The sequence below is a fragment of the Corvus cornix genome, chromosome 2 (assembly GCF_000738735.6).
Source record: "Corvus cornix cornix isolate S_Up_H32 chromosome 2, ASM73873v5, whole genome shotgun sequence".
Lineage (NCBI taxonomy): Eukaryota > Metazoa > Chordata > Aves > Passeriformes > Corvidae > Corvus > Corvus cornix.
Window position 1 is genome coordinate 141,386,020 of NC_046333.1, and position 26,892 is coordinate 141,412,911.

General features: G+C 38.4%; 1 protein-coding gene and 1 long non-coding RNA gene across 8 annotated transcripts in view; both read left to right on the forward strand.

The window, feature by feature from the left end:
* The window catches only part of COL14A1 (collagen type XIV alpha 1 chain), a 114,915-nt gene that overhangs the window by 19,032 nt on the left and 68,991 nt on the right, over window positions 1-26,892 (forward strand). For all 7 annotated transcript variants that reach the window (XM_039549915.1, XM_039549918.1, XM_039549917.1 and 4 more), the window contains exons 6-12: window positions 15,999-16,154; window positions 16,848-16,967; window positions 18,319-18,483; window positions 18,878-19,039; window positions 20,373-20,521; window positions 21,480-21,609; window positions 25,950-26,095. In XM_039549915.1, the coding sequence (XP_039405849.1) occupies window positions 15,999-16,154; window positions 16,848-16,967; window positions 18,319-18,483; window positions 18,878-19,039; window positions 20,373-20,521; window positions 21,480-21,609; window positions 25,950-26,095 (1,028 nt within the window). The remainder of the gene's footprint in view (window positions 1-15,998; window positions 16,155-16,847; window positions 16,968-18,318; window positions 18,484-18,877; window positions 19,040-20,372; window positions 20,522-21,479; window positions 21,610-25,949; window positions 26,096-26,892) is intronic.
* Window positions 1,685-8,520, forward strand: LOC109145367. The gene is made up of 2 exons (XR_002046694.3): window positions 1,685-6,488; window positions 6,577-8,520. It is a non-coding gene; the product is annotated as an uncharacterized LOC109145367 (long non-coding RNA).

The following is a 26,892-nucleotide window of genomic DNA, read 5'->3' on the forward strand; positions in this document are numbered from 1 at the left end:
TCTCCTCTGACCTAGGAGTTCCCTATACTGTTTCTCACTCTTTTTTCCCCCTCCTCCTCTCTGTGCTTGGAATTTTTTTGTCCTTTCTTAAATATGTTTTCCCAGAGGTGCCACTGCTTGTCTATGGACACTTGGCCTCTTCTCAAAAAGGCCACCCCTGCAGCCTCTGTCCTGCCAAACCTGGCCACAAACACTCAATACCAAAGGTGCTCCATTAGTGCTTTACTGGAGTAAAGAATTTACACAGATACAGAATTAACCTTTCCTGTTTGGAAATTCCCTTACTCAAATCTCAAATCAAGATGAATTAGGACAACATAGAGCATGTATGGGTATGATTTCTCTTCTGAATCAGGTGTAGCAGGATAAGCCTTACCCAGTCTGTAGACATTCAAACAATGAGAATGTTTGAATGTCTGTAAAAGACTGTGATTTATATATGACAATGTTACAGTTACTTTCTCATTGCAAAGCGTGTGTAATATAGTCACACAGTAGGTATGACTGGAGAGGGAGGCCAGGGATCTTCACTGCACAGCACAGAACACGGTGGTTAGTTCAACCTTCCCAAATGAAAATCGTGTTTCACCCCAGAGCAAGTCCGTTAGGGGCAGGTGTGGTTTTTTCACTGGTTTCTATGAAAATCCAGTGCTTGGTGCTGAGCTAAACTACCTGGGGGAACTGCAGCTTTTTCAATCCCTTAGGTGCCTCTTTCTGTTGGGAGTCACTTTTACCAGATGCCAAGAGCCAAACTGATAGGACATTACTTGAGCTCTCTGAGCTGGTGGGGAGCCAACAGGAAGGTCTGAGAAAATGGGTGTTGCCATCCTGTTCCTTTGTTCCTTGCCCAAACAGAATATAGAGGAAGCTCTAGGAGAAACTGATTCACAATAAAAGCTAGATCTGAGTTTCACATTGTGGAAGACTGGGACCAGCAGGCAGAAATTTGGAACAGAGAATTTATAACTAATCTATTGTCCATGAGTATGGGAAGGACAAGTCAGCAATGGAAAATTTAGGTACTGGGTGAGTGAAAAGTAGCATAGAAATCGTAGTGGGCTTTAGAGATAGAAAAGCAGAAACTCTGTATAATGAGCTGTGTAATGCCATACCTTGTCTGCTACAGAGAATAATAGGTGCAGATGTCAGGTTACATTATCTGTATGTAAGTAATATAACCTGAACTAATGTTAAAAACAGTGAATAGTGGCTTCATGTGCCTTGATCAATATTCCTGCATTTGTATATTAATTTAAATTAAAAAGTTTCTGAGGAAGAGGTAAAAATTACCTTTAAGGAGAAACAAATGTTTCTTTTGAAAGAATTTAATATTATTAGTGACCTTTAGGGAATTTAACATTGTTACTGATATTCTTTTTATTATTGCTATGCACACAGAAATATACATAAACAAGTTATACATATAATGAAGAATAGATGCTCATTCAGTCACAGCTGCTTCTGAAACATGCTGTTTCTACTCTCCTTTTTTTTTCTTCACTACTCAGTGCTGCACAGAGAAGAGATTTTGGTTGTATTGTACTAAATTTCGAGGTTTTACCACTCTTAGGGTTTAGTATCATAAAGTGTCCTGGAAAGAGGCCTGAAGCCATCTGTCATGTGATACTTACCTGCTAAGTAGTAATAACTATGCCTGCAGTTTCTTTCAGGTGAGTGTGATCTGCCAGTGCTCAGTTGCCTGCAAAAACTGTAGATATATCCGAAGTTATTATGTTTTGTGGTTAGGATAGTTTTTGATAATTTTCTTGAACTTTCTGATGTATTTTACATTATTAGGTTTTTTTATTAGTTTTTTTATTAGTAATTTACATTACTTGTACAATCTTTCAATGTAAATGTTTCTGAATGATTTTTTTTTCATAATGTATTTTTCATTCAGTGCTATGCACCTATCAGATAATGTGAAAGTCATATCCTTCCTCAAAATGCTATGGTATACTTGTCTGAGGTTTCTATTTTAATAGCTCTTGCAGTGAGGTGGAATCAGACTTCTTACAGTGATAGATATGAGAGGTGCGGTAAGCTTAAAAAATATACTGATTTGCATTCTTCTTTCAACATTCCTACTACATTTGATGCAAATGAGATTTGACGTTCACTTTATAGCTGTTGAATGGCACTACTTAAGCAGAGTAGGAAAAATCCACAGAGAGTTATATTAAGATACTATTCAGCAGAAGAGACTAATTATCTAATTTATTAACTTGTCTGTTTAGTTAATGTCAAATGCTTCAGTAAGTATTGCTAGACAGTGTGAAATGAGTGCTATGAGGTATTTGACTAAGCCACAGGAATGAATACCTTCTGAACTTCTGCTCCATTGGCAGTGTTTCATAGTTTTACTCACTTCATCCTGGCTAATATAACTGCAAATGCTGGTTTTAGTCATGATGTTTTTTGATTTTTTGTATTACTTGCTGAACTCCTGGGCTATGGAACTCATTAACTGTGTCTTTACACAACCTATAATTTGACTTACTAGCAGGGTTTCCTTGAGCTTTCTGGAGGACACTTTAGGTCTTGAGTATGAGCAGCAGAAGAAAAAAATGCTAACTACGCTGCGTGGGCATTTTCCCCCAGTGCCATTGTGTTCTTCCTAAGCAGTCTTTGTCTTTTCTCAGCTTTTGCACATTCTTCTGCTTCTGCAATCTGAGGGTAAAAGCAAAGTTTATTGGAAAGTACTTGGCTCTTCCACTTTGAATACTGTTTCTTTATCTTGCTTTGGGGACCACTGAACCTTTTAGCCCAATGCCCCAGCTCCAGCCAGTAGCAAGACTGAGCATGTAGTCCCAATAGGCCTGGGGCGATCAAGCACAGGGCTTGGCCAAGCAAGTACTAATCAGCCATTTGTGCAGATGGAACTGGTCCCCTTGATGCCTTTATTGTCCTATTTTCCCATGTGTGTTCTTCCCCAAACTACCTTTCAATGTTTTTGGTTCCTCTCCTAAACATACGCTATTAGATCTTGTACAATACCCAGGTACTCATTCCTGTATTCCCTGTCTCATTACCCCCTAAGCAGTGACCCACCAGTCTGAACCATACAGACCATGTTATGAAGTAAGTAGAAGTTACCAAAATGTGTTGCTGATCTCGGAAGATGCTAGCAGGATGAAACCTGTGTACTTACTGTTTAGTTTCTGTGTCTATGCTGGAATTACACAAGAGGCAAACACAAAGTTTCTGTATACCTTTTGGTTTTTTTTGTTCCAGTGCAGTGCAATGTAATACTGAAGGGGTGCTTGAATTAGATGCAACAAAGTTTACTTCAAAACTAATAGCAGTGCAGCGATACTCTTCAGTACAGCACTCTCCCTGGTGAATGCACTTGCCTGCTCAGAAGTAGCTAGCTCAAGGTCTTCTAGCTTATCCTTCATTCCAAAGTGTAGAGATAACCCTGGCCATTAGTCTTTCGCATCAGTTTCTTAATGCTGCAAAGTGGGAACAATGCCTGCTTTGGAGATATGTTAGGTTATTTAAACCTGGTGGAGTACTTCTCTATGATAGGTTTCATTTTTGGACATTTGCAAATGAAAGCCTGCATCAGAAAATAGTGAAGTTTAGAACTATTAATTGCATTTGTCTAAATGCTAGGCTACTGCCTACATTTCCGTAAAAGATGTCTGTACATAATACTGAGGCTTGAATATTCCCCCTTTGCAGTGTCTGTAGAGAGTTTGTGGATGCATTACCTTGTACACGGATGAAACAGGATGCACATCTACTGTCATTAGCTGCCTCACGCCTGAAGGCATGTGCTCTGGGCGGGCTGTTACTTCAGGATTTTTTTTCAGTTCAGTTCTGGGCTTACCATCTTGACAAATACGTTTATAGTCTCTAGCAAAAGCTGCCTTTCAGCACGGAGTGGCATGCAGTGACAATTGCAGTGACATTTGCAGTGACATGCAGTCCTTTGACTTGGTTGCCAATAGCTCGTGTGTGTGGTGTATACCTGCTTGTTCTCGCATTTAGTAATCAACTAAAAGTAATATTAACATAGAAATTAATCTATTCTCTATGCTTCTTTAAGAGGGGTGGCCCCAGATCCCCACACTTCCCTTGAGAAGGCTGGGTGATACTTGGACCATGCTGCAGCATTATTAGAACATTTTGGACCACCACAAAGCTTTGGCAAGCATTTATAATTATGTTCCCCTCACCATGCTCTTCTAACCACTCTGAAGTTGCTTAGCCCAGAAATTGTTTCGTAGACTTAATTTTGTTCTCAGACTGTTGCTTTGACTTTTGACTCACTTGACTTTGTTCTGTCCAGCCTTAGCCCAAACAGGGAATCCATGATGTCTCCTATCTCAGCTTTCTCTAGTGAAAGCAGCACCTGACCATCTGATCTTTGCCAATAGGACTCTCACTTAAATGCCTGCAGCCAGTGGTTTCAGTGGTTTCAGTGGTAGTCAGATCACCATCCTGATGTGTGCTAAAAGATGTCTGCACTGGACCCCACATAGAACCTGCCCAGAAATCCTGTCCCCATCCAAGTCAGGTTGTCCAAGCGTGGGGTTTTTTTGAAAGTGACTGTTTTTTAATTTGTGCAAAATGTGATGGCTTTCCATTCTTCTGTGGGACTTCTCTCGCTCTACTTCAGGTGATGAAAATATATGTTACAAAAAGGAGATGAAGTAGACTTGTCAGAGTACACCATTCCTTTCTTTGATATATGAACTTCGGATGCTGCATTCAGGCCACGTTGGTTTCTGTACTTTTCAGAAGGTAGAATTTGATGACAGGCATTCATTAGGTTTCCAAGATAGACTGTAAACCTGTGAGCTGCCGTGCAGAGCTTTGTATATTAGAAATTCCTTGTTAAACACTGGAGGACTTACAGGAGGACTCTGATGCAAGGAAGCTCTTGTATAAACTCCTCTTTACTGTCCAGAAAGTTCAGCTCATTGTGCTGCGGATGATCAATGCTTATTCCAGGAATTCATTGTAAGAATTTCTCTGGAGGAAATAGCGGTTTTGTCCTTTGACTACTACTTGCAACTTGGATTTCATTCTACAATGGCAGTACTTCTATGGACCTGGCTAGGGTAATTTGGAGGACTCCTTCCTGGCTCTCATGACTGAAAAACATGATGGGAAATATCAGCACCGACATGGACAGAATTATTAAGTGTTTTCCTTTGCCATCATTTGGCAGTTGCTTTGGAGAAAACCAAGTAAGCTACATTTAGAGATTGCAGCATTTACATCTGCCATCTGGCCAAATTAAATAGCACACAAGTGTGTTCAAGTAATCTGAATAAGAGAAAAATATATTTTTGAGAGAAAGCAAGCTTGAAACTGAAGACCTGGAAGTTACTATGAAGCCTGGAATTGGAAGAGGGTTCATGTTGAGTTGTACACTTTGATCCTGACTGAAGAAATCCCAGGGAAGAGAGAGGAACAGAGAGAAAGAGAGATTGGGAGCAAGGGGTGTATTTTAACATAAAGAAGAGTCTCTTATGTGTTTGCAATTGCCTTGTCTGTTCTGGATAGGTGTAAAATTTTGTTTATTTACATTAGCCTAGGTTGAGAGTGAGTATTAAGAGGTTGCTGGATGTCTTCTTCAATTAGTATATTCCAGATGACAAACCCTTGCTTTGTTTTGAAAATAGAAAACTTGGCACTAGAAATTATGACCAATCTCCATTCTTACCCAGGGATTCCACTTGCTTATCTCCTGGCCTCACTTTTCTGTAGGAGGAAATGCATTTCTTCCTGTCAGCATATTAATATCTGGCTATGGTTGTGTATTACCTCTTATAAGTGTTCCTGGCCAGGTAGAAGCTGGAGATTGCACAGATTGCCCTTCTGTCATCCAAAATGTCCCTCCCTAGGAGCTCTCCTTGAATGCATTGCTTCATTGAAGTGTAGACACCGTGTTGACATTGATATCTAGACAATCTGTGGTTTGGAAAAAGAGCAACTTTCTAGCTCTCTTTCTACTCTCTGAGTAGAAAAAGAGACTTAACCTATCTTGGACCTAAGGCAGGTTCCATTCTTGGACCTAAATGGAAGTTTCATTTTTTTCATAAAGTGATCTAGCTCCTGATATCAAAACCATTCAGATTGACAACCTGAGTTAAAAGATGCTTATCCTCATATTCATAACCCTTGAGTTATGTTTGTCCTCATATCTCTGCAAAGTAAATATGTATAATGCTTCATAAATCTGAACTATTACCAATTGAAAACTTGTCTGGCCTCTTTTTTTCCCTTTGGTTGCTTTCCCTAAGGCACTGACCTTTTTCTGTGCAATTTAGTCATAGTTGAAGTGGGAGGCTGCTATTCACATTTTTGAATGATGGATTAATGGAAGCTCAGCTGAATGAATGGTCTTTCATTATATTCAGACTGATTTTTCATTTCTTCAAGTCATTAGCTCTTGAGTATCATCCAATCAACAGTGCACTGGCATGGCTGGATTCTGCTGGCAGCAAGAGATGTTCCCATAAGTCAGATTCAAGGTCTGTGTTGACATGCTCCATTATTGAAATGCTTTCATTACTACCCTGCTGAGACATTCCTTAACAGTTCTTCATCATCTGGCAGCAGGAATTCTCATAATCTGAAGTCTGTAGGCTTGCTCAGGACTACATATATTCTAGGTAAGCATCTTGGAATATCATGAGTGGTGCTTGTCTTTGATATAACACAGTACTTCGTCTTTGAAGCTGCATAGTAGCAAGTTGAAACTCTGGCTACTTTTTTAAACTTGTATGGCAACCTTGAAAGAAGAATCAAAAAAAGCTTTGGGGAGGTAGTAGCAGGCAGATACATTAAAAAAAACCTGAAGTGCAAGACCAAGAACCTCTTGTAGGAACACTGTAATCATAAAGGATTGATGCATTCATCAGCAAACTCATCATGGATTTGCATATCCTGATGAAGAATCTTCTTTGCTTTTTGCTATGGTCCGCAAAAATGGGAGAAAAAGGTTAAAGTTTTGATATTGTGAGATGGCCTTGAGTACAACTACAAGATAAATTTTTGGTTTTTAGTTGTCTGCTGTACAAGTTCCCTTTCAAGGCTGTTTTTTACTGTTCCCCCTGTGAGAGGGGGAGAATCTTGTGTCATAGTCTCTCTCATTCATCTGTTGTTCAACAGCATGCATGAGCTTGTACTGAGGAGAGATGATTTCAGGGTAATTTCCACCTTCACTGCATAATCTGAGGTCTTCATGTCCATTCTGAGTCTGTTGATGCAGGACTCTGGTTCTGGGCTGTCTCATGGTCAGCACCCTTTGCCTGGTGCCCTGTGTCCTGAGTAAGGCTTGGTGTAACAGCTGAGATATGTCCATTGGTTAAAAGGTGCCAGGTAGTAGCTAAAATGGAACTTACCTGGCTGTGGGGACCATGTTTTCTACCTCAAAGGGCTTCTCACCTGTCTGTTTAACTGTAGTGATCATACTACTCTGCATGTAATGAGGCAGTCCTGTTTCCTTATCTGATTGCTGAGTTTGGTGTTGTGTCTTTGGCTCATTATTCTCCAGAGACATGGTATTCTTGTGCTCTGCTCTCCTGGAATACTCAAAAGAGCTTCTGTGGAACGCCAGCACTAGCTTGATGCCCGAGTATATTTAGTTTCCATTTATGCAGGAAAGTTAGCAGAATTAGGGCTGCATAGTGGTGCAGACAGCTATTTCAGAAATAAAGCTGGTGTCAGATGGGTCTTTGCTTGGGTTTGATTTGTTTATGTGGTTAAAAATGTGGGGTGAAATTTCTGGTCTTTTGCATTGATCTTTCTAGTATGATAAAGAAAGGGAAAACTGTAAATTGTGAGCACAGGGATGGTGGCTCCTGTGGCCTGTGAAGTACCACTCATACCTCATCTCTTCTCTCCATACCCTCAACACCTTTCAAACTCAACTCCCAGATTTAACTCAGTGCATAGGCAGGGCGGTGGTGTCAAACTGTGGCAGATCAGCAAGGGAAAGCACAGAGTCCTGCACTGGGGAGGAATAACCCCAGGCACCAGCACGTGCTGGCATGGAGCTTGGCAGAAAAGGCCCTGGGAGTCAGGTGACCACAAGCCAGCAGAAGACACATGTCACAAAGAAGGCAAACAGCCTCCTGGGCTACACTGGGAAGGAAGTTTAGCAGGCTGATGAAGGTGATTTTTCCTCTCAGCCCAACCTTGGTGAAGCCACATCTGGAATTCTGTGTCTGGTGCTGGTCTGGCTCCCCAGTAGAAGAAAGACATGGACTTACTGAAATGAGTCCTTGGAAGGGCCATGAAGATGACTGAAGGCTTGGAGCATCTTTCGTAAGAGGAGAGGCTGAGACAGTTGGAGTGTTCAGCTTGGAGGACAGCAGGTTTGAGAGATATCTTTCCAGTGTGCAAAAATACACACTGGAATGAGTAAAGAAGGCAGAGATTCTTCTCAGTGGTGTCCAGTCAAAGGACAATAGGCAGTGGACACAAACTAAAATAACTGTAAATTATATTTAATCAAAGAAAACACTTGTTTTGCTATGAGGGTGGTAAAATGTGGCATTTAAGTAAAACCTTATAAAAGGAAGGCCTTGTTGCTTTTGTGAAATTATGGCTCAGGCCTGTCAGTTTGGCTAGAGAAGGACTGTGAGAAAAGTCCATGAGAAGAAAAACAATTAGTTCTTACCCGTGAGAATGTAGTATCAACAGAAACAAGAGAGTTAAACCACAGAAGGAGAAAAACAGCAACACATCTGCACGTGTTATTTTTCTGAATGCTTGAATGCTTATGCTATAGGTAGCCAATGGTAGTATATTGTAGTTAGTAATAGCCAGTGAGTCTATTGTAGTAGTTTAGCAGCCAATGAATCTGCAACACAAATGATAACATACAAAAAAGAGGCTGCTTTGTTTAATAAATGGCTTTTTGGCCCTTGAAAGAGGCACTATCTGTGTGTGTCATGACCACCCCAACAACGACAATAAAACACTGGAGTTTCTGTTTTAAAGACTCAGGTGGTGGAGTCTTTATCTTGGAGACTCTAACCTGAATCGACATGGTCCAGAGCAATCCGCTGTTGTTGCCCATGCTCTGATTAGGGTGGTTTGACTAAACTCAAGAGGTCCCTTCCCACTTCCAGTACCCTGTGATTCTGGAAGCTGAGATTTCTCAGACATCTCTGCTAATTAGAGAATGCTAATTCTATACCAGCTACATTCAGGAGGGCACAAATTTCATCCTGAGTTTTTGTGGATTGACACGTGACATCCTAAATTAGTGGTGCTTCTAAAGATCACTGCATATTTGTATTTATACAAGCATATACACTGGTTACATTATGAAAACATTATTTCAAGAACTGCTTGAAGGTAATATAGGACCTTGAATTTGGAACTCTTCTGCACTGTAATTGTAATGCTTTGTTTCTAGACACACTGTCCAGAAAGTCATATGTACCCAAATCCATAATGCTGAGCTGTAATTTTACAGTGCTGTAGCAGTTTGTTTTTCAACTAATTTCTAATTAGTTCTGTGTTAACTACTTTCATAGGTATGCAGCCTGTTCTCTAAGCAGGCTCTTTTCCATTACTTTACCTGTTGTGTTACAAGCTCAGGCACAGACGAGTTCTTTATCATGGTTTAGAGGAATTTAGACATACACCTTAATTAATGTGGAGGATTTCTGAGTACCGCTTTTGTCTGAAGTGCCCTGATTAACTATATTCTAGATAGCCAAAGAAAACTGTGTCAGGGATTTCATACCTTACTAAAGAAATGGGAGAAATAAGCCTTTTAAATCCTAGCATATTTGTCACATAGGAATGGTGGATAAGTATGACCATATCAATAAGAAATACAGTTTTCTGTCTTGAAAAGTAATTTAGACCTTGAGACAGCTGTTTAATTTAAAACATTCATGCACTTAGATGCAGAACTGAGAGGAAAGAGAAGCAGAGAATTATCACTATAATCTGCAGAAGAGTTTCTTAGGTTTTATGTACTTTACAGAACGACTGCAGATCATCTTCAGTGTAAATCGTGGCTAAATGGACACAGTATATTGCCATGTTGAGCTTCAGGTTCAGGAAAGACTTCAGCAGCATGCTTTGTTCTGTGTTGACATGTTGCCTGTTGGAAAAGAAATTAAAACAAATGTTTTAAACTCTCTGTTTACGCTTGGGGGGATTTTAAAACATATTTTTCTGTCTAGGTACACAGACCAGGAGTGTTTAGTATTGCTGTTTGGTAAGCTGCTGCAGACCAGGTTCTTCAGTGCTATCAATCAACAATGGTCTGTGAGGAGACATCAGCACTTTCTTTCATAGTTACTTCTTTTTTTGTCTCTCAAATTAAAAAGTTCAATTAGAAAGAAAGTTCTAGAAGTTTTTCTAAACTAGTAGCTACTTACTGCAGAAATACAACTGTCATTGAGTGTGTATGGAAAAGTGCATAGAAAATGGCTCTATGCTTCCTTCTCTCACACTTGAGAATTATCACCAGTATATATATAGGCAATTGATGTGTTATCAGCTAGTGCTTTGATTGGTTTTGTGGCCTTAAATTCAGAAGGTATGCTATAAATAGCATTTCATTACTGCTGTGTACTTTTTGGAAGCAGCAATATTTTTGAACTACATCATTCACAGTCAAATGTGACGTGATTAGACACAACACATTCAGTAAATCTTAATATTCCAACTCCACCAAATAAGAAATTTGTAGGCTTGCCAGTTGGGCTATGTTAGTTTCCTGGAGAGCAATAAGGCACATGGAAAAAAGCTGGCTGTTTTTTTTTTTTTCCTAGGGCCTAGGGACAAACTTCTAACCTTCTTGGGCTGCTCTTTAAACCTAATGATGTTCCAACATTTGAGTCCTTCAAATTCAAGCTGTGTTTGGATCTAGTTTAAAGAACAGCAGTTATGCTGTATGCATTTGTCTGCTCCATAGCCCTGACATATGGGATGTGTTAAACTGAGGTCCAAGTGCAAGGATGATATCACCAGCACAGAGCAATAATACCAATGTCAGAAGTGTGGACTAGTGAGTTGCTGAATTTTGGAGCTGGACACTGCCTCACATCCTTTTATTTTTTTAACCCTTTTTTAAAAAGTGACATTTTGCTGATGTGGATTTATATTGCCCTTGTCCTCAGTGGTGCTTCTGCTCAGTGTGGTGCTGTCAATCGCTCTGGAGGACTGGCTGTTCTCTGTCATTCATGCTTTATTCACAAGGTATTTTTCACTCACTGCTGTCATCAAACTTCTTGCCTTTTGTGCTTTGTTATCCCATGAATGAGTCTTCTATTCATACAGTATTATTACTGACCTCTACTTGAACTTTCTTCCTCTCCTTCCACATATATTATTTGACTTTCCACTGTGACAGGGAGTAAGAAAGGAAACGACATATTGCAGACTCAGAAAGAATTATAGTCTTAACTTCTAGCAGAAGAAGTGTGTGTTTTGGCTCTTGAAAATGAGAACAGTTTCATACCAAGGGGAGGCAAAATATCAAATGTGTTTCTGCAAAACATATCATAACTGCATGCAAATTGAACTGGTTTGTCTAAAGCATTGGGTCCTCCTGTGTGGCAGTGTCTGTATTTGCTGCTTCTCCCTTTGCCTTTCAAGGAACTTTCAAAGAGTAGTAGTATTAACCCCAAGAGTCAAAGAACCCTACTCTAGATTAAAAATCATGGTTTTGTATTTCTATGTCTGTAAGGCTCTCAGGTTTTTTTGGTTGAACTTCTGTTTTTGACATTGCTCACTTGCTCACAACGCGTGTGTGGAAGAGTAGCTTCAGGTAAGGAATGCAGCCGTGGAGAAGTGGTCAGTGTTTCCAGGAGCTTGTCAAGCCTGCTGTGTTCTGTGCAGCCCCCACACAGAGCTTCTCTCAGGTCTCTGCACTCCATTCCCTTCAATGGATGACTTAAGGGTCATATTTTCCAGGCTCCAATAACACTCCCTCTATCCCAGAAAGTTCTGTCTGGATCTTTCTGTTGGCATTGCCATCATTGGCTTCACTCTCAGCCAATTTTGACATGACCTTGAGAGTGCTGTAGCACTTGCATATTGGAAGTACCAGCAAATCAACGTCAGTGTCTGGGGGCTTGAGGAATCAAAACCAGGAAACTTCATTTGGTAGATGCAAAACTTTCAATGGTGTCTCTTCTTTGAAAAATTTCCCTGAAACAAAGGAACCAAAATTCTTGATGATGATTTGATTTTTGGCGGTACTGAAGCAGGTTTTGTACAAATACCTTGCCCTAAAATGTTGCTGGTAGCCTTTAGCTCTATGCTGGAGCCTTTGAAGGTGAAATTTTGAGCCTATGCCTCCTTCTGTGGAAAGCAGAAATGAGCAGACCAAGTCCCTTCCTCCTCAGTTAGCTTTCTGGCAGAGTGGCAAGTTCCTTCTGCCAAGTAGTGCTAGGAAGATTGTAAATTTGTTACTGAAAGTGCATTAATATTTTACTTTCTCCCCATAAAAATTCTCCACCAATTTTAAGTGGGTGAACTGAAGACAGTTGCTGGTGTAAAATATATAGGCTGTTATTCTGACTTTACAATATGTGCAATTCTGTTATTTCTGCTTACCTAAAGACCACAGGCTCTGTTACTGTTTATTGTGGAATGCAGCACTTGAAGCAGAATAATACTTTCTATATAACATTAGGAAACATGATACAAAATTTGGTAACTGGTCTCTTCCCTACTGTCCTGCTTCTGAAACTGGTGGGTACCACATAACTCAGAGGGAAATGGGACCTTCTATGTCACTACTCTTTTCTTGATGACCGAGTAAAAGGGAAATAAGCACACTGTTGGACCTGATCACACTACTGAACCTTGTAGTAGACTAAAACAGTGAGTGCTAGAAGCTTTATTATATGGAATGATATGCTGTCATCCTCCTTTAAGAAAGGTTGTTGGGAAAATTGGCTATTGAAATTGTGTAGATAGTCAAAATGTTCAAAATTACCCTCAAACAGGAATTCATGATCATGTATTGTTGTATGGAAAGATTATTGAAAAAGACATTTGCAAGAACAGGCAGTGGAAACTGGCTAAGCACAGCGGGGTGCAGAAATTATTTGCTACACACTGTGTCTTTTAGACTAACTTTATTAACTAGGATGTAGTGGTGTTTGTGTTCCTATCAGGTTTTAAAGATTTCTATCACCGCATTATTCTGTTTAATATCTCACTGTTGTTTATTCCCTTTTAGGGAACTTTCTACAATTCTATTAAGTACAACAAGGAGAAAACATAAGCAAAATAGTGGGTGTACAGAAGTAACAAAACCTAAATGTTTTATGCAGAAAAGATTCAACAAGTATCTCCTACCAACGAAGAACGAAACAAATTTTCACACTGTGACCTTGCAGTACAATCTTGGATCAAACCACATGTTTCTTTAACAAAAAATAATTGAATTATACTATTTGCATTGATCTGATGATGTGGAAATAAAACATTGAAAGGAATGTTGTTATTGTTTTCTTTATTCTTTGGATTTTGCTTCACTGTATGGATTTACTAAAACCAATAAAAGCTTTCACTACAAAGCCATCGCTACAGGAATAAAGAAGCCTTATAGGCAAAACTTGTTGATATGAAATGATATGAAATATTACCCAGGGTAATAACTCTGGTTTCATACTCAGCACAAGATTTTAGAAGTAGAGAAGGAAAATACAGCCACAGAAATCCTGTTATCCTCTTTAGGCTATATAATTAAACTGCTGGGATAACACTGAAAAGGTACATCTGTGCTATTGTACAGCTGCTTGGATTTGAATCAGGGGTCCTGTGCTTTCATTCTTTCTGGTATTGAGTAGCATTTTACTTTGCCAGTAGTTCTTTTGAAGCTTGCAACACTAATCATGGCCAGTGTGAGAATGGCACAAATGAACTGCGTGTTAATGGAAGACAGATACTGCAAGTAATGCAGACTGATGAGCAGGAAGTTTATTTGGCAAAGGTATTTAAAACATTAATTTTGCCATGACTAGTAGATTCCTATTAAATCACAGAACAGATTCCACTCCCACTGAAATCAAGGGAAGTTTTGACTTAGTGACATAAAGATTGGACCTCTTTTGGATTTATCTTCCAATTTAAGATCATTTTTCTGATGCTTACTAAATGCTCCCCAGTGTCAATCCATTAAAATGTGTTGCCAATTAAAATAGTGTTGTCTTGTACTGTAAAAGCTAAAATAAAATATTTGCTTTGGCATCTTTGTAAGTGGAATTTTTGTCATGTGTTTAGAACTTACTCTGCACTGCTAGCTGCACGTAGGAAATGTTCCCTGTTCATCTAAAAACATTTGTAGTACACGTTTAAGACATTAACTTTATGGATTGGGTTTAATGCTCAGTGGATTTACACTACAGTATGAATCTAACCCTTAATTATTACTAATACCAATTGAACTCCTTCTGCACATCAGATTGTTTTTGACTGGGAGATTTTAATTTTGTATTTAATGAAAATTTTGTCATTAATTGTTGTGAAAGTTTTAAGTTGCTAACCATGTGTTTTATTTCCTCTGTGTATCAGGAGAGTTTCTTGGGAGCTATTGCAAGCACCTTTTAGATAATTTCTCACTGAATTACTTACTTAGTTGCTGAACATCTCTGCTCAAATCAGTTTATTTCTGGCAGTGTACTTGGTGATTCCTGTCAGTACGATGTTAGGTGTTAGTATTCTTTGTGAAATAACTTATACAGTGGATTCTGAAAAAAATGTTGATAAAAGCTGGGCTGCAGCTTAATTCACTAATCTGTGTTTGTTTTTTATTGTATTCAGGGACATGATTTTTATCCCTAAATGGTTTGTGATGCATCATACCTTTTCTACTATACCTGCTTTGCTTTGTCTTTCCTATTTCCCTCCTTATTCTATAGCCAATCTGGTGGTGAGTTTGCTATTTTTGTACTTCAAACATAAGATCTTCTTACATCTGTATAACATCATTCCTTTGTTTCTGTCCCTACAATATGAGTCCACTGTTTCAGCAACCTTAATTTCACAGTCACAAATCCACTTCTGTGGAATATGGCAATTCTGTCTGAGGTTCTGAAAACCTTTTGCATTCCCTTACTTTCCTTCCTGGTGTTTTCTCAAACTGAATGTGGCACTTGCATTTAGGCTTCTCAGTTGGCTTATTGTGCAATTTATGTCTAATCTTTACTTCCCTTTCCTCTGATTTCCCCATTGATTAGTTAAACCTTAGAGACCATTGATCTGTACTTCTGCTAATTCTCATAAGATCTTTTCTGTTATTTGGTTTTTTTGTTGTTTTGTTTTTTTTTTAAATCTTGTATTTTTGTGTTTTCCATTTATCTGTAAGACTAAAGCTTCATTCTCACGCTCATTCTCATAGACACTGAATCTGAGCTCTTTGCATTTTACCTCTGCTCTATTGAGTGCCTCCTACTTAGGTTTAATACAGCATTTTCAATTGACCTTCAGTTTTGCTTGACTCCCAGGGGTGAGATTCACTTCTAGCTTTACAAGTCTACAGTGGTGCCTAGTGGTTTTCTATGGGGCTTTTGAGATGTATGGAGACACCTGGTTTTCTCTGTTGACTGTAAAAGGGGCCTTGATAACATCTTTTATATGTCTGCATCTCTAGGTAGCTCTCTCTGCATTGTCTGTGCCTAAGGCTAAATGTCATGCACTGTGTACTGGGACTGAAATTGTATATGTACATTGGGAATGAAAATGAACTCTTGGTTTGGTTCTATATGACAGTTAATTTTTTTCTTTCTTGAGTATTTTTAGAAGAAGAATTTCTTTTCATAGGCCTCCCAAAAGTAATTTTGAACACCCTAATGAAAGAACTGAAGTAGATAATGGCCAGACTATTCTATAACTGAAGTTTGAATAAGCACATTTAGTAATTTTGCTTATTTATCACTTTGACCATGGAAGAAAGCTTTAATTATCAAGATGGTGGCAGGAGGAAGGCATATATTTATTGAGTTACAATTTTATTGTTGAATTAATAATATTGGTTTAATTTTAATGATTTACAGGCAGCCTGTTTACCTGTAAAACTCCAGCAATTGCAGATATTGTGATACTAGTAGATGGTTCTTGGAGTATTGGCAGATTCAATTTCAGGCTCGTTCGACTGTTCCTGGAAAATCTGGTTTCTGCTTTCAATGTGGGATCTGAGAAAACAAGAGTAGGTAAGGTGCCACACTTTCTTCCTAACGTTTCTGTAGCAACATAAAGATGTTATCATTTCAGGATAGTTAACAGCATAGTGCTACTATTTTTGTGCAAGATTCATCCTCATCTGGAACTAGCATTTCTATCATCAGAGTAATGCTGCTGGAATGTTTGTAGTATTAATTCCTCACAGTTTACTGTGATCCTCAGCTTAGGTAAACTCTAATGCAATGTCAGTGGAAAAAAAAACAGTGGAAACAGTCTTACTGACTTCAGTCAGCAATAGCCTCAAGCACTTGCAGTTTAATTTTTGCAGGCAGAATGTGCCAATGGATGGTTTTTCTTGTGCTTTAAACTGGCTGAAATGTTATATTTCTGATCTGCTGCTGTTCAAAGGTATATTAAGTAAAATTGTTCTTTAAAAAAGAAATTCTTGAAATGTTAGTAACTCTGAAAAAGTTGTGTATTTCTTTTCATTTAATTATCACTTGAGAAAAAGGCTTTGAAAGTTAATTGAGGAGTTGTCACGCAGAACAACTTCATACTATTTTTTTGTTGTCAACCAATGCAGTTTTTCTAATATGGTAGCAAAGCTACTTGCAGTAAGCTAATTGTGGTAAGATACTGGTAACCAAGTACATAAAGTGTGCATACTTGAAAAAAAACCTGCTTTATTATCTGATGGATTACCTTAATTTCTGGTTCTTTAGGTCTTGCACAGTACAGTGGTGATCCCCGAATTGAGTGGCACTTGAATGCCTATGGCACAAAGGATGCTGTTTTGGATGCAGTCCGTAATCTGCCGTATAAGGGAGGGAATACGTTAACAGGTACTGTGTATGTTTTGGCTTTTGCCTTTTATTAAAAACCATATTCTGCTGTACAGACTAAAAACTGTCAGTGCTTATTATGAAGGGTAGAAAGGACAGGGGTTTTGCAGCTTGCCAATGGCTTTATCCAGTGTCAGTTAAGTCTTTTCTGAAGCGCTTGTTCATTGATTTCCCTGGGAATCAGGACAGGGTTTCATAAAACAAAGTGTACATAACGCTCTGTGCTGTAAGTAAAATCTCTTGTCTACTAGGAATAAAATGCAAAATCCATTTATGATGTTCATGCACAGAGCTTTATTCTGGAAACGGAAAGAATATTGTTTCAATATTTGACAACTGGTATACTAACTTTACAAATGACCACCTGGGGCTTTTAGATTTCCATTGACCTTTTAGTAGTTAAAGCACTGAAGCCCCAGACACACTTAGTGATGGATAAAGCGGGGAGGCCTGACAACCTGGGAAAAATACAGTCTCTGAATACAATTCCAGTGTCATCAAAGCAGCAGTTAGTAATGTTGGAATGATATATCCGAAGACCCAGACATGGCTTTAAGTGAATTGCTGCCTTTTTAAATTTTTTTTTTTCTGGCGGGTAAAGAATGGGAGAAACAATGAGCAACAGCCTATATTTTGGTAGAAGAAGTGATTACAGTGGGACAAAGGACAGAAAACCCTAGTATGATTCTAGGAATGAGATTACTGGGTGGTAGGAAGTAGTAAATTATCTAAATTATTTTATATGGATGTTAGAAGAAAGTGAGTTAGAAACCTTTTCTGTGGGAGACTTAAACAAGTTTTCAGACAGGATCTCATTGTGATATGTAAGTTTGTCGTGGAGCTGTTGTTCTTCTTTCCCTTTAAATAATTAGCATTTATTAAAATCAGATTCTCCCTAAGCTTAAATAAAGATTTTTTTCCAGCTTGTAAATCAGAAAGAATAAACAAACAAACAAAAGTAAGGCTATCTGTAGCATGGGAGATTTACTAAGCTATCCAGAGCATGTGCTTTCATATAAGCAATGTAGGTAGAAGGAGAAGGAACTTCCTGTTCTAACTTGGTAGGACTTGGTAGAGTAAGAAAAAAAAGATGATGCATTTGCAGGAAGATCAATTTAGGTTTTCATAGCCAGTTTAAGATACATTGATTGATCAAAGGCTGCTAAAAATAAATTTCAGCTTCTCTATAGTTTAGGCTGCTTGTTGGAATTTAATTTCTCAGTAAATAAATTCTTCTTTTATACTTATTCTTAATCAGAATTTTAAAATTGAGTAGACAAACACTGTGATATTTGCAAAATTAATGGACATTTTCCTCTCTAAAAGTCTTTTAAAATGTTTTCTTTTGTAGGTCTTGCCTTAACTTACATTTTGGAAAACAGCTTTAAGCCTGAGGCAGGCGCAAGACCTGGAGTATCTAAAATTGGGATACTGATCACTGATGGGAAGTCCCAAGATGATGTTATCCCTCCCGCTAAAAACCTACGAGACGCTGGCATTGAGCTGTTTGCTATTGGTGTGTATTCTGCCATATCCATGTACATGTCCCATTGTACTCTGGAGTATTTGTATCAGTTGCTGTCTGTACTAAGGAAGTGTTCTTTTCTGCCTGTATCCAATAAATATCATCATTAATTTGTATCTTTTATAAGCATTGCTCATAACATTGCTGCTATAACTGGAATTTAGCAGTATACGTGGATGCTACATTTTCATGAGACGGCTGAAAAATTCCACTTATGCTGGCAGAAATTAACATATTGAATTGACATTCTAAAAACAGAGCAATTTGTAGTTGGTCATTAAAACAAATAGATTTGGATATTAGTAATTTTTTATCAATCCCTGTGTAAACAAGATTTTTTCTTTTTAATTGCAAATATTTTCTTTATTTTTCTTTCCAATAAAAGGTGTAAAGAATGCAGATATAAATGAACTCAAAGAGATTGCCTCTGAGCCTGACAGCACACATGTCTACAATGTGGCTGACTTTAACTTCATGCATACCATTGTTGAAGGTCTTACCAGAACAGTGTGCTCACGAGTAGAGGAACAGGAAAAGGAAATCAAAGGTGAACAGAAACAAAATTTAATGTAACTTATGATGAATGTAGAGCTGCAAATCAAATACCTGCAGTTCTAGGCTGGCTTCTGGCACTAGACTCATGCAATAAATGCTTTTTCTTGCAAGAAAGTACATTGTCAGGGAAGTTATCTTCCTAGCTATCTTTTATTCTTGCTTAGATATCTCTGACCTTTTGCTCTCTGTCTTTAGTAGAGGTAAATATTATGGTATTTGGTAGTATAAAAAAAATTTAAAATGTACAGTCTTTCTGCTGTAACTATTTCCAAGTGGTGGGTAAGGAAATCTTTCTGTAATACAGAGTTTTGGGGATGAATTAGTTTAACAGCTGCACATGGAATTGTTATGTTCATGCTGTGCTTTCCATCTCCTAACTTAATGTTTTTATTGTCTCATAAGTACTCAACAGTTTCAACTGTTTAGATTGCTTTGTCTGTTCCTCTTGATGAATTTTTTTTTTCTTTTTCTTATTAAACACACAAAAAATATATTTTGGTTCACAGGAAAAGATGGCAGTGAAGAAAATTGTTCTTATATGAAAATGCCTCCTCTGACTACAATTATTTTCTTTTCTGAAAAGAAGAAATGGCTATGAAAAAATGTTGCAATTTGCCAGATATAGTCCTACCTGTGAGGCCTTTCTTTCTGAAAGGTTTCAGTGAATTTTGTTTCTATTTATTGGTTTGTGATTCCTTATTATCACAGAAATGCTGAGTGATTCTCTCTCTCTCATAATATATATGGATATATGGAAGATTTTATATAAAAATATATATTATATATATTCAATATAATATATAGATACATGCAATATATATCAGTAGGAAAGGCTCTCTTGAGCAGGAGAGAATGGAAAAACCATGGATAGATGAGACCTCTTTGTGGAAAAGAATGATTGCCAGAGGAGATGACCGTTCACTGTGTCTCTTCAGGCAGTATCAGTTTCCAACCTGCTGAGGAGCACAGGAGATCACAGCTGTATATGTACTTGTATGTTTTTCATGACTGGGAGGAAAGCAACCTGACAAAAAATCCACAACAGAAAGGTCTGGAAATAGTGATGGGAAGAAGGAGGAAGGCTTAGTGTTGTATTTTTGTCTTTTTCGTATAAAGGTTTATGAAAGACCAGGAGGTTTAGTCCCAGTGAAACTCCATGTGCAGTACTCATTATTACTTCTTTGTTTCCATTGAGAATAGCCTAAAGAAGTGTACCAATTTTTTGATTTTCTGATGAGGAACAATATTTATAGCTTCAGCAAATATAACAAACCAAGTAACTATTATGCAGAAGGGAATAAAAGTGTGCATTTCCTCCAACCTAGGAACGATTGCTTCTCTTGGGACTCCTTCAGATTTGGTCACGTCTGATGTAACAGCTAGAGGCTTCCGGGTTAGCTGGACCCATGCACCTGGCAAAGTGGAAAAATACAGGGTTGTGTACTACCCCACTCGAGGAGGACAGCCAGAAGAGGTAATAGGAGGAAAAGCTGCCTAGAAATTTTTAATGCAACAGGGCAACTAACCAGACAGGAAACCCATGGTCTTATTTTAAATCCACCCTGAAATTCCCTCTGTGGGCTCCAGAAAGGAGGCTGGTCACGCTGGATGGGGACGAAGGTTAGGTAGTAGCTAGGCTATGTGTCTGTCATACAATTTAAAGTAAATGTGCTATAATAATAAGCACTTTCAGGGGGTAGGGTGAAGTGCCTGCATTTTTTGTTACACATATGATTACTTGAAACAGTTCTACAGACACCCCCTGCACCATTCTGTTTACAGGAACAGAAGAGGTAGGAGTTGATGATAAGCCAGATTTCAATTCTAAGAAAAAATCATTCATAAAAGGAAGATGATATGGGTGTGTGTTTTGGGACATCTACAATTGGTCAGTGAAAATTTGGAGAGAGTTGTTTATTTGGATAGACTTCAGCATTTTGGAGATGGGAAAAAATGCAGTGGAACAAGCTTTTGACTTCAGCTGACAACTTATCGAATTGAATGGAAAGGTAGAAGAGCAAAAGGATTTAACTACAATTATATTTTGTTTCATTTTGTGCTAGAAACTTGTTTAGGACGGATATGTATTGATGTAATTTTGGAGTACTCTATGTGTGTGTATATATATATGTGGTACTAAAGGAATATTTATGATAACATTATATCAAAAAGTGCCACATACACACTCTTAAACTGTATCTGATATACTTTATTCAGCTAAGATCTTCCTTTGTTCCAAATGGCTATTTATATCAGATAAACATTTTGACTATTTATAAGGTTGCTGTTTTTTCAGACACTTTACTGTATATAAATGGAGCATGAACTGAACTTAAATACAGTGCAAAAATTGGATGAAAGAGGGATTGAGTGATGCGATGGTTATAGTTTGTTTGCTTTATGCATATTTAGTTAAATTTTCTTTTAAACAGGTTGTGGTGGATGGAAGTGTATCAACAGCAGTTCTGAAAAACCTGATGTCTTTAACTGAGTACCAGATAGCTGTATTTGCAATCTACTCCAATGCTGCGAGTGAGGGCCTCCGGGGAACGGAAACCACACGTGAGTGTCCTTAGCATACTTGTTGCAGATTTGAGTGTCTGCATTTAATCAGGGTGTGTAAGCATTAGTCTTTATGAGAAATAAACACAGAAGGGAGTCTTTTTCAATTTACCTTCTTTTAGTGCATTTGCCTTAAATTAAATGTTGTTTGAATTAGTTCTGGGCTAAGCTCCTAAGTCCAAATGCTCTGTGGATATTTAAACACTGAGAAAGGTTTTATCTCTGTGCTGAACTTTGAAGTTGGTTGTATTGAACCCTAAATTAGAACATTCCAATGTTTTGGGTGTGGAGCCAAGCTTTATAAACTAGGTTTTTAGCTGAAGATGATCTCATGAATGGAGGATTTGGTGGGACCAGAAATACCTGCATACAATTCCCACCAGTGCCAAAGGTTTCAAGGTAACTTTTGTAAGTTTCTTTCTCAATGATTTAATAATTTTCTGTCTGTAAAATGGTGTCTTGGGATATTGTAAGACTTAATGCATTTACAGTTTCATGTATTTGCGTACAAAGTGCAGTTATTTTTTTACTAAATATGACAGATATTAGGAATGGAAGTAAAGAGTAACTTTACAGTTCAGACTAGGAGACTGGAAGTCCGTATGTAATATATCAATAGCTGGTATCTGCTGAAAGAACAGCACAGCAGGGCTCAAGCAATCTGTAAGATTTCTGCAGTGCTTTGACAACATCCTGACCCAAGTGATCAAGGAGCAAGCAAGAGAAGGTGCTCTGCTGTAGCTCATACTTAGAAACAAGGAAGAACTGATGGCAGAGGAGGAGGAGATCACATCCTACAAGCTCAGGAAAGGTCCCTACTGACAAGTTGGTAACCAGGTGACTGGAGGCTGGCATGGATTATCAAGAAACTTGTAACAGAACTCAGACATAAAAAGGAAGTGTATAAGAGATGTAAAAGAGGCAAATGACCCAGGAGAAGTTTAAGCTGCTGTCTGATCTTGCAGGGGTAAGTATAGGAAAGCCAAGGCCAACCTGGAGGTGAATCTGGCAAGCGACCTGAGGAGGAAAACAAGTTTTGCGTTATGCATTTCAATGAAGGGAAGTGCAAAGTCCTGCTCCTGGTGAGTGACAACCCCTGAGGGGTGACAGCTGGAAGGCAGCTCTGCAGAGAAGGACCTGGGACTCATGGTAAACAACAAACTGACTGTATACCAGCAGAGCACCCTTGTCACAAAGAAGGCCAAGAGCCGCCTGGATTGCATTAGAAAATTATTGCCAGCAGGTTTAGGGAGCTGATTCTTGCCCTCTTCTCAGCACTTATGAGGCCACACCTGGATGCCTGGTCTTGTGCTTGGTTCCTCCAGCACAAGAGAGATGTGGACTTACTGTAGTGACTTCAGTGAAAGGCCGTAAAGATGATGATGATGAAGGGCTTAGCACATCTTTCGTAAGAGTCTGAGACAGCTGGACTGTTCAGCCTGGAGAAGAGAAGGCTCAGGTGATCTTGTCAATATGTCAAAATCCCTCATGAGGAAATGAAGAAGAAGAGTGAGCCAGACTTTTCTCAGTGGTGCTTTTTAACAGGACAAGAGCCAATGGGCACAAATTAAAACCCCATGAAATTAAATTTGGACAGAAGAAGACACAGTTTTATTGTAATGGTGGTCAAACACTGGAATAAGTTGTCCAGAGACGTTGTGAAGTCTGCCTCTCTGCTGATATTTCAAGCCAGACTGGATGAGGTTCTGAGCAACCTGCTTTAGCTGACCCTGACTGGACAGGGAAGTTAATTAGACCAGATGATCTCAAGAGGTGCCTTTCATCCTCACTGGTTCTTTGGTTCTGTGTCAGTGCTAATCTTCTCAATCTGAAAACAAAACAGAATCATATAAAATTATTTTGGACTTTTCTTTTAGTCTCAGTCTCCCAAATTGTCATCTCCCATCATGTTTTACCCCATGAGACAGTGTTAGGACCTGTTTAATTTATCGAGGCTGAGAGAACAGTCACATACTGAGCCAACAGGATTGTTTTGTATTGCACCTGGTATTCCTTTGAAGTCACCCAGTCAAGTTCTGACGGAGGCCAGCCCTGCTGGCTTTCAGAGATCTGATCAGATCACACCCCAAGGTCATGCAGCATCAAGCCTTTTATACAGCTGTCTTTGATAGTGTGTTGGAAGTAATAGTCTGACATGTGCAAGTGTTAATTACTGGACATGATAAAAATACCTGCAATTTTAAAATATTTTTTCACTATTTTAATGGCGAATTATAGAAAATTGTAGTTTACATTCCTGCCTGTGTGTGAGATACTGACAGATTGGAATAGTCACCAATTGCATTTGTTTATACAGAACATTGAAAATAGTTTACAGGCATGTGAAATCTAAACAGATATATATATATATGTATAGCATATATATGCATGTATAGCATATATATGCATATATATATACACATATATATATACATTATAGCATAATGTAGAGATAAGTAGAACGTTTTGTGATTTAATAGTCACTTCTAACTTGAAATAAATATGAAATGTATTCACATTTTAATTTGCTAAAAACGTATTTTTACCTGGTTTATTCCAGCTATTTTTAGTCGGTTTAATTTATCCCTAAGTTACCTGAATATTTGGATAGTCTGGTAACTGTCCAAGATGCAAACCAGCATTATCTACTAGATATTTATGTTTGAGATTCAGAGGTCTTCGGTTGAAAATTCCAGTATAAAACACCACATTTTATTTCCAGTCACCTCTTTGTCAATTTTTATGTATATTGCCACAGTATCGACCAGTTCCTATTGAGAATTAAAATGCAAGTCATAAGTTAGAGGATACTTTTCCCATAGATTTTTTAGAATGAAGATAAGGGGAAGGAGAGGTGATGAATACTCTTGCTGTGACCCTGGGGCAGTTTGAATAGGAATGAGACAATGTGATGCAAAGCAGCTTCAGGATATCTCAACATGTAGTTTCTGACTGTAGGTATCAGAAATGTGAGTGGAGCTCTGAGCAAGGAGACTGATGTACTTTTGAAAATGTTCATGGGTAGTGTCTCCCTGTAATTAGAGAAATTGTGAGAATTCATGGAAATATAAATCAATACAAGAACAAGGGTTTAAATAGGATGGACATAGGTTGTAAAAGGTTTGGAAGGGTAGATGGGGTAACCTGGAAGTGGAAACCTAAAGAGAAGTCTGGGTCGAAGTTTTGCCACCCTTTACAGACATAAGTGACAGACTGAGCGAACAGCCTAAATGAAAAAGAAAGGATGAGGCTGGCATGGTTCTGCTAGAGCTCTGTTAGAACTTGTTGAACGTAATGTAAGAGATATACTTGGAGATACCAACTTGACAGGGTGCAGCTTTTGCTTGGACGAGGAGATGAGAGAAGCTCTGTGACTGAAATTAGAATTTGTTCCTGAATATTTGTGTGCAGGTCAGATTCTTCAGAATTTCCAATAGGAAAAGTTTTGTATCAGTTAGCAATTGCCTTCTGTTTTTTCAGACCATTTCAGTCATTTTTGGGACTATTCTCAGTGTATAAATTCCAAAGAAGTCAAAGTTTCTTCATATCTCTCCATATTCATGCCTGAATATTTCTCCATATTCGTGCCTGAATATTTTTATGGGATTCATCAGTGATGTACCAGCAGAGAGGCCATGGGATGTTACTCTGTGAGAGGAATAAAGTGAGGACAACCACAAAAGTACGAAATGCTACTCTAAAGAGTTACAGAAATGCAAAGAAACATTTGGAAACCCAGATTGGTGCTATGATCTGGTATCAGTGCCTTAAATTCACAAGTAACCTCCTTATATTGTTTGAATTTCACTCATCCTGCTCTTGCTTGCCAGGTTAGCATTTGCCATGATTTGCAATGGATGACCTTTCCCATATGTGCAAAATCCTACTGATATGGGCCTTGGTGCCAGTTTGGACAGTCCAGGCCTTAACAGGCAATAGTTTATAGCCACAATATTTTGATGTGTGCAGTGGGCTCATCCAGGGTTTTTCCAGGGTATTGTACCTCGTGGCTGTCACATCCATACTCTGGCTTGGGAGCTACTCCCAGAAAGAGTGTGGATGTGACTCCCTTAAAACTGCTACTGGTTCCTAATAGCAACTGTGCTGAAATGCTTTGTGAGGCATAAATCTGCCCTGGCATTAGCATTGGTTTGGGTTAGCATTTCCATGTTTCTTTAATTCTGAGTTCTTCTATGCACTTTTTTGTAGGATACAGACAGCACTTCCATGCCTGGAGAAAGCTGTATTCCTTTGTGTTTCCTGGGTAAAACAAACTGTTTGAATAACAGCTGGTTGTTCAAGTGAGACAACTGAAGTGTCTGTCTCTTGCTCCTCTCTAGTTGCCTTGCCAATGGCGTCGGATCTGCAGTTGTACGATGTGTCCCAGAGCAGCATGAGGGTGAGGTGGAATGGAGTCGTGGGTGCCACAGGTTACATGATCCTGTATGCTCCCCTCACAGAAGGATTGGCAGCAGATGAGAAGGAGGTGATGTATTGTGCTTTGATTTGAATAGCAGTTAGTAAAAAAATCAGTCTTTTAAAGAATAAACTAGTACATGTCCTTTAACCTCCAATGTGATCAGCAAATACTTGGGGTTTTTTCCATTACTTGATTAAGTACCGTATGTGTCACAGCCTATGAATAAAGTTCAAGTGACAGTTGGTTATTTTATGTAATTTTCATAAAAATGCAACAAATTTAACTGAATTTAAGTGACTCTTTTGAAATTTTATATAAAGTGATACTCTATCATCATATGGAACTAACACTTGAAGAAAATATCAAGTAAAACTAAGATATCTCCTAAGTGTGCTATCAGAAGAATATGAAGTTTAGCCTCTGTTCTCATCAGGGCCTTTAAATGTAAATAAAATCTGTAGGTCTAAAAGAAAACCTTCATTGGTTTTCTTTTAGTTCTGTTCAACCTTTATTTTTAAATTTAAAAATAATGTCTTTCATCAAAAGTGATATTAGAAGACCTTCTTTAAAAGGATAAGAAGGTGGGACAAGGTAAAGTCTAGTCTTCTGTCACTAACATAGTAAAACCAATGGAACTTCTGCCCTAGGATTTGAAAGTTTTTATGCTCAAGATTCTATATGTGTGGTTAAGGTTATGTACAACATCTGTCTCCAAGCAAGAACAATATAAAGCATGCAGGGACATGTGAACTTGTGAAGACGGCATGAAGCTGCTGAAAGCCGGCACAGACTTGTGCTCACTGCTAAAGCAGTGGCTGTGAGCACATAATTCTGTTAAAAATGGGGCCTCCCTGAGAACTGGC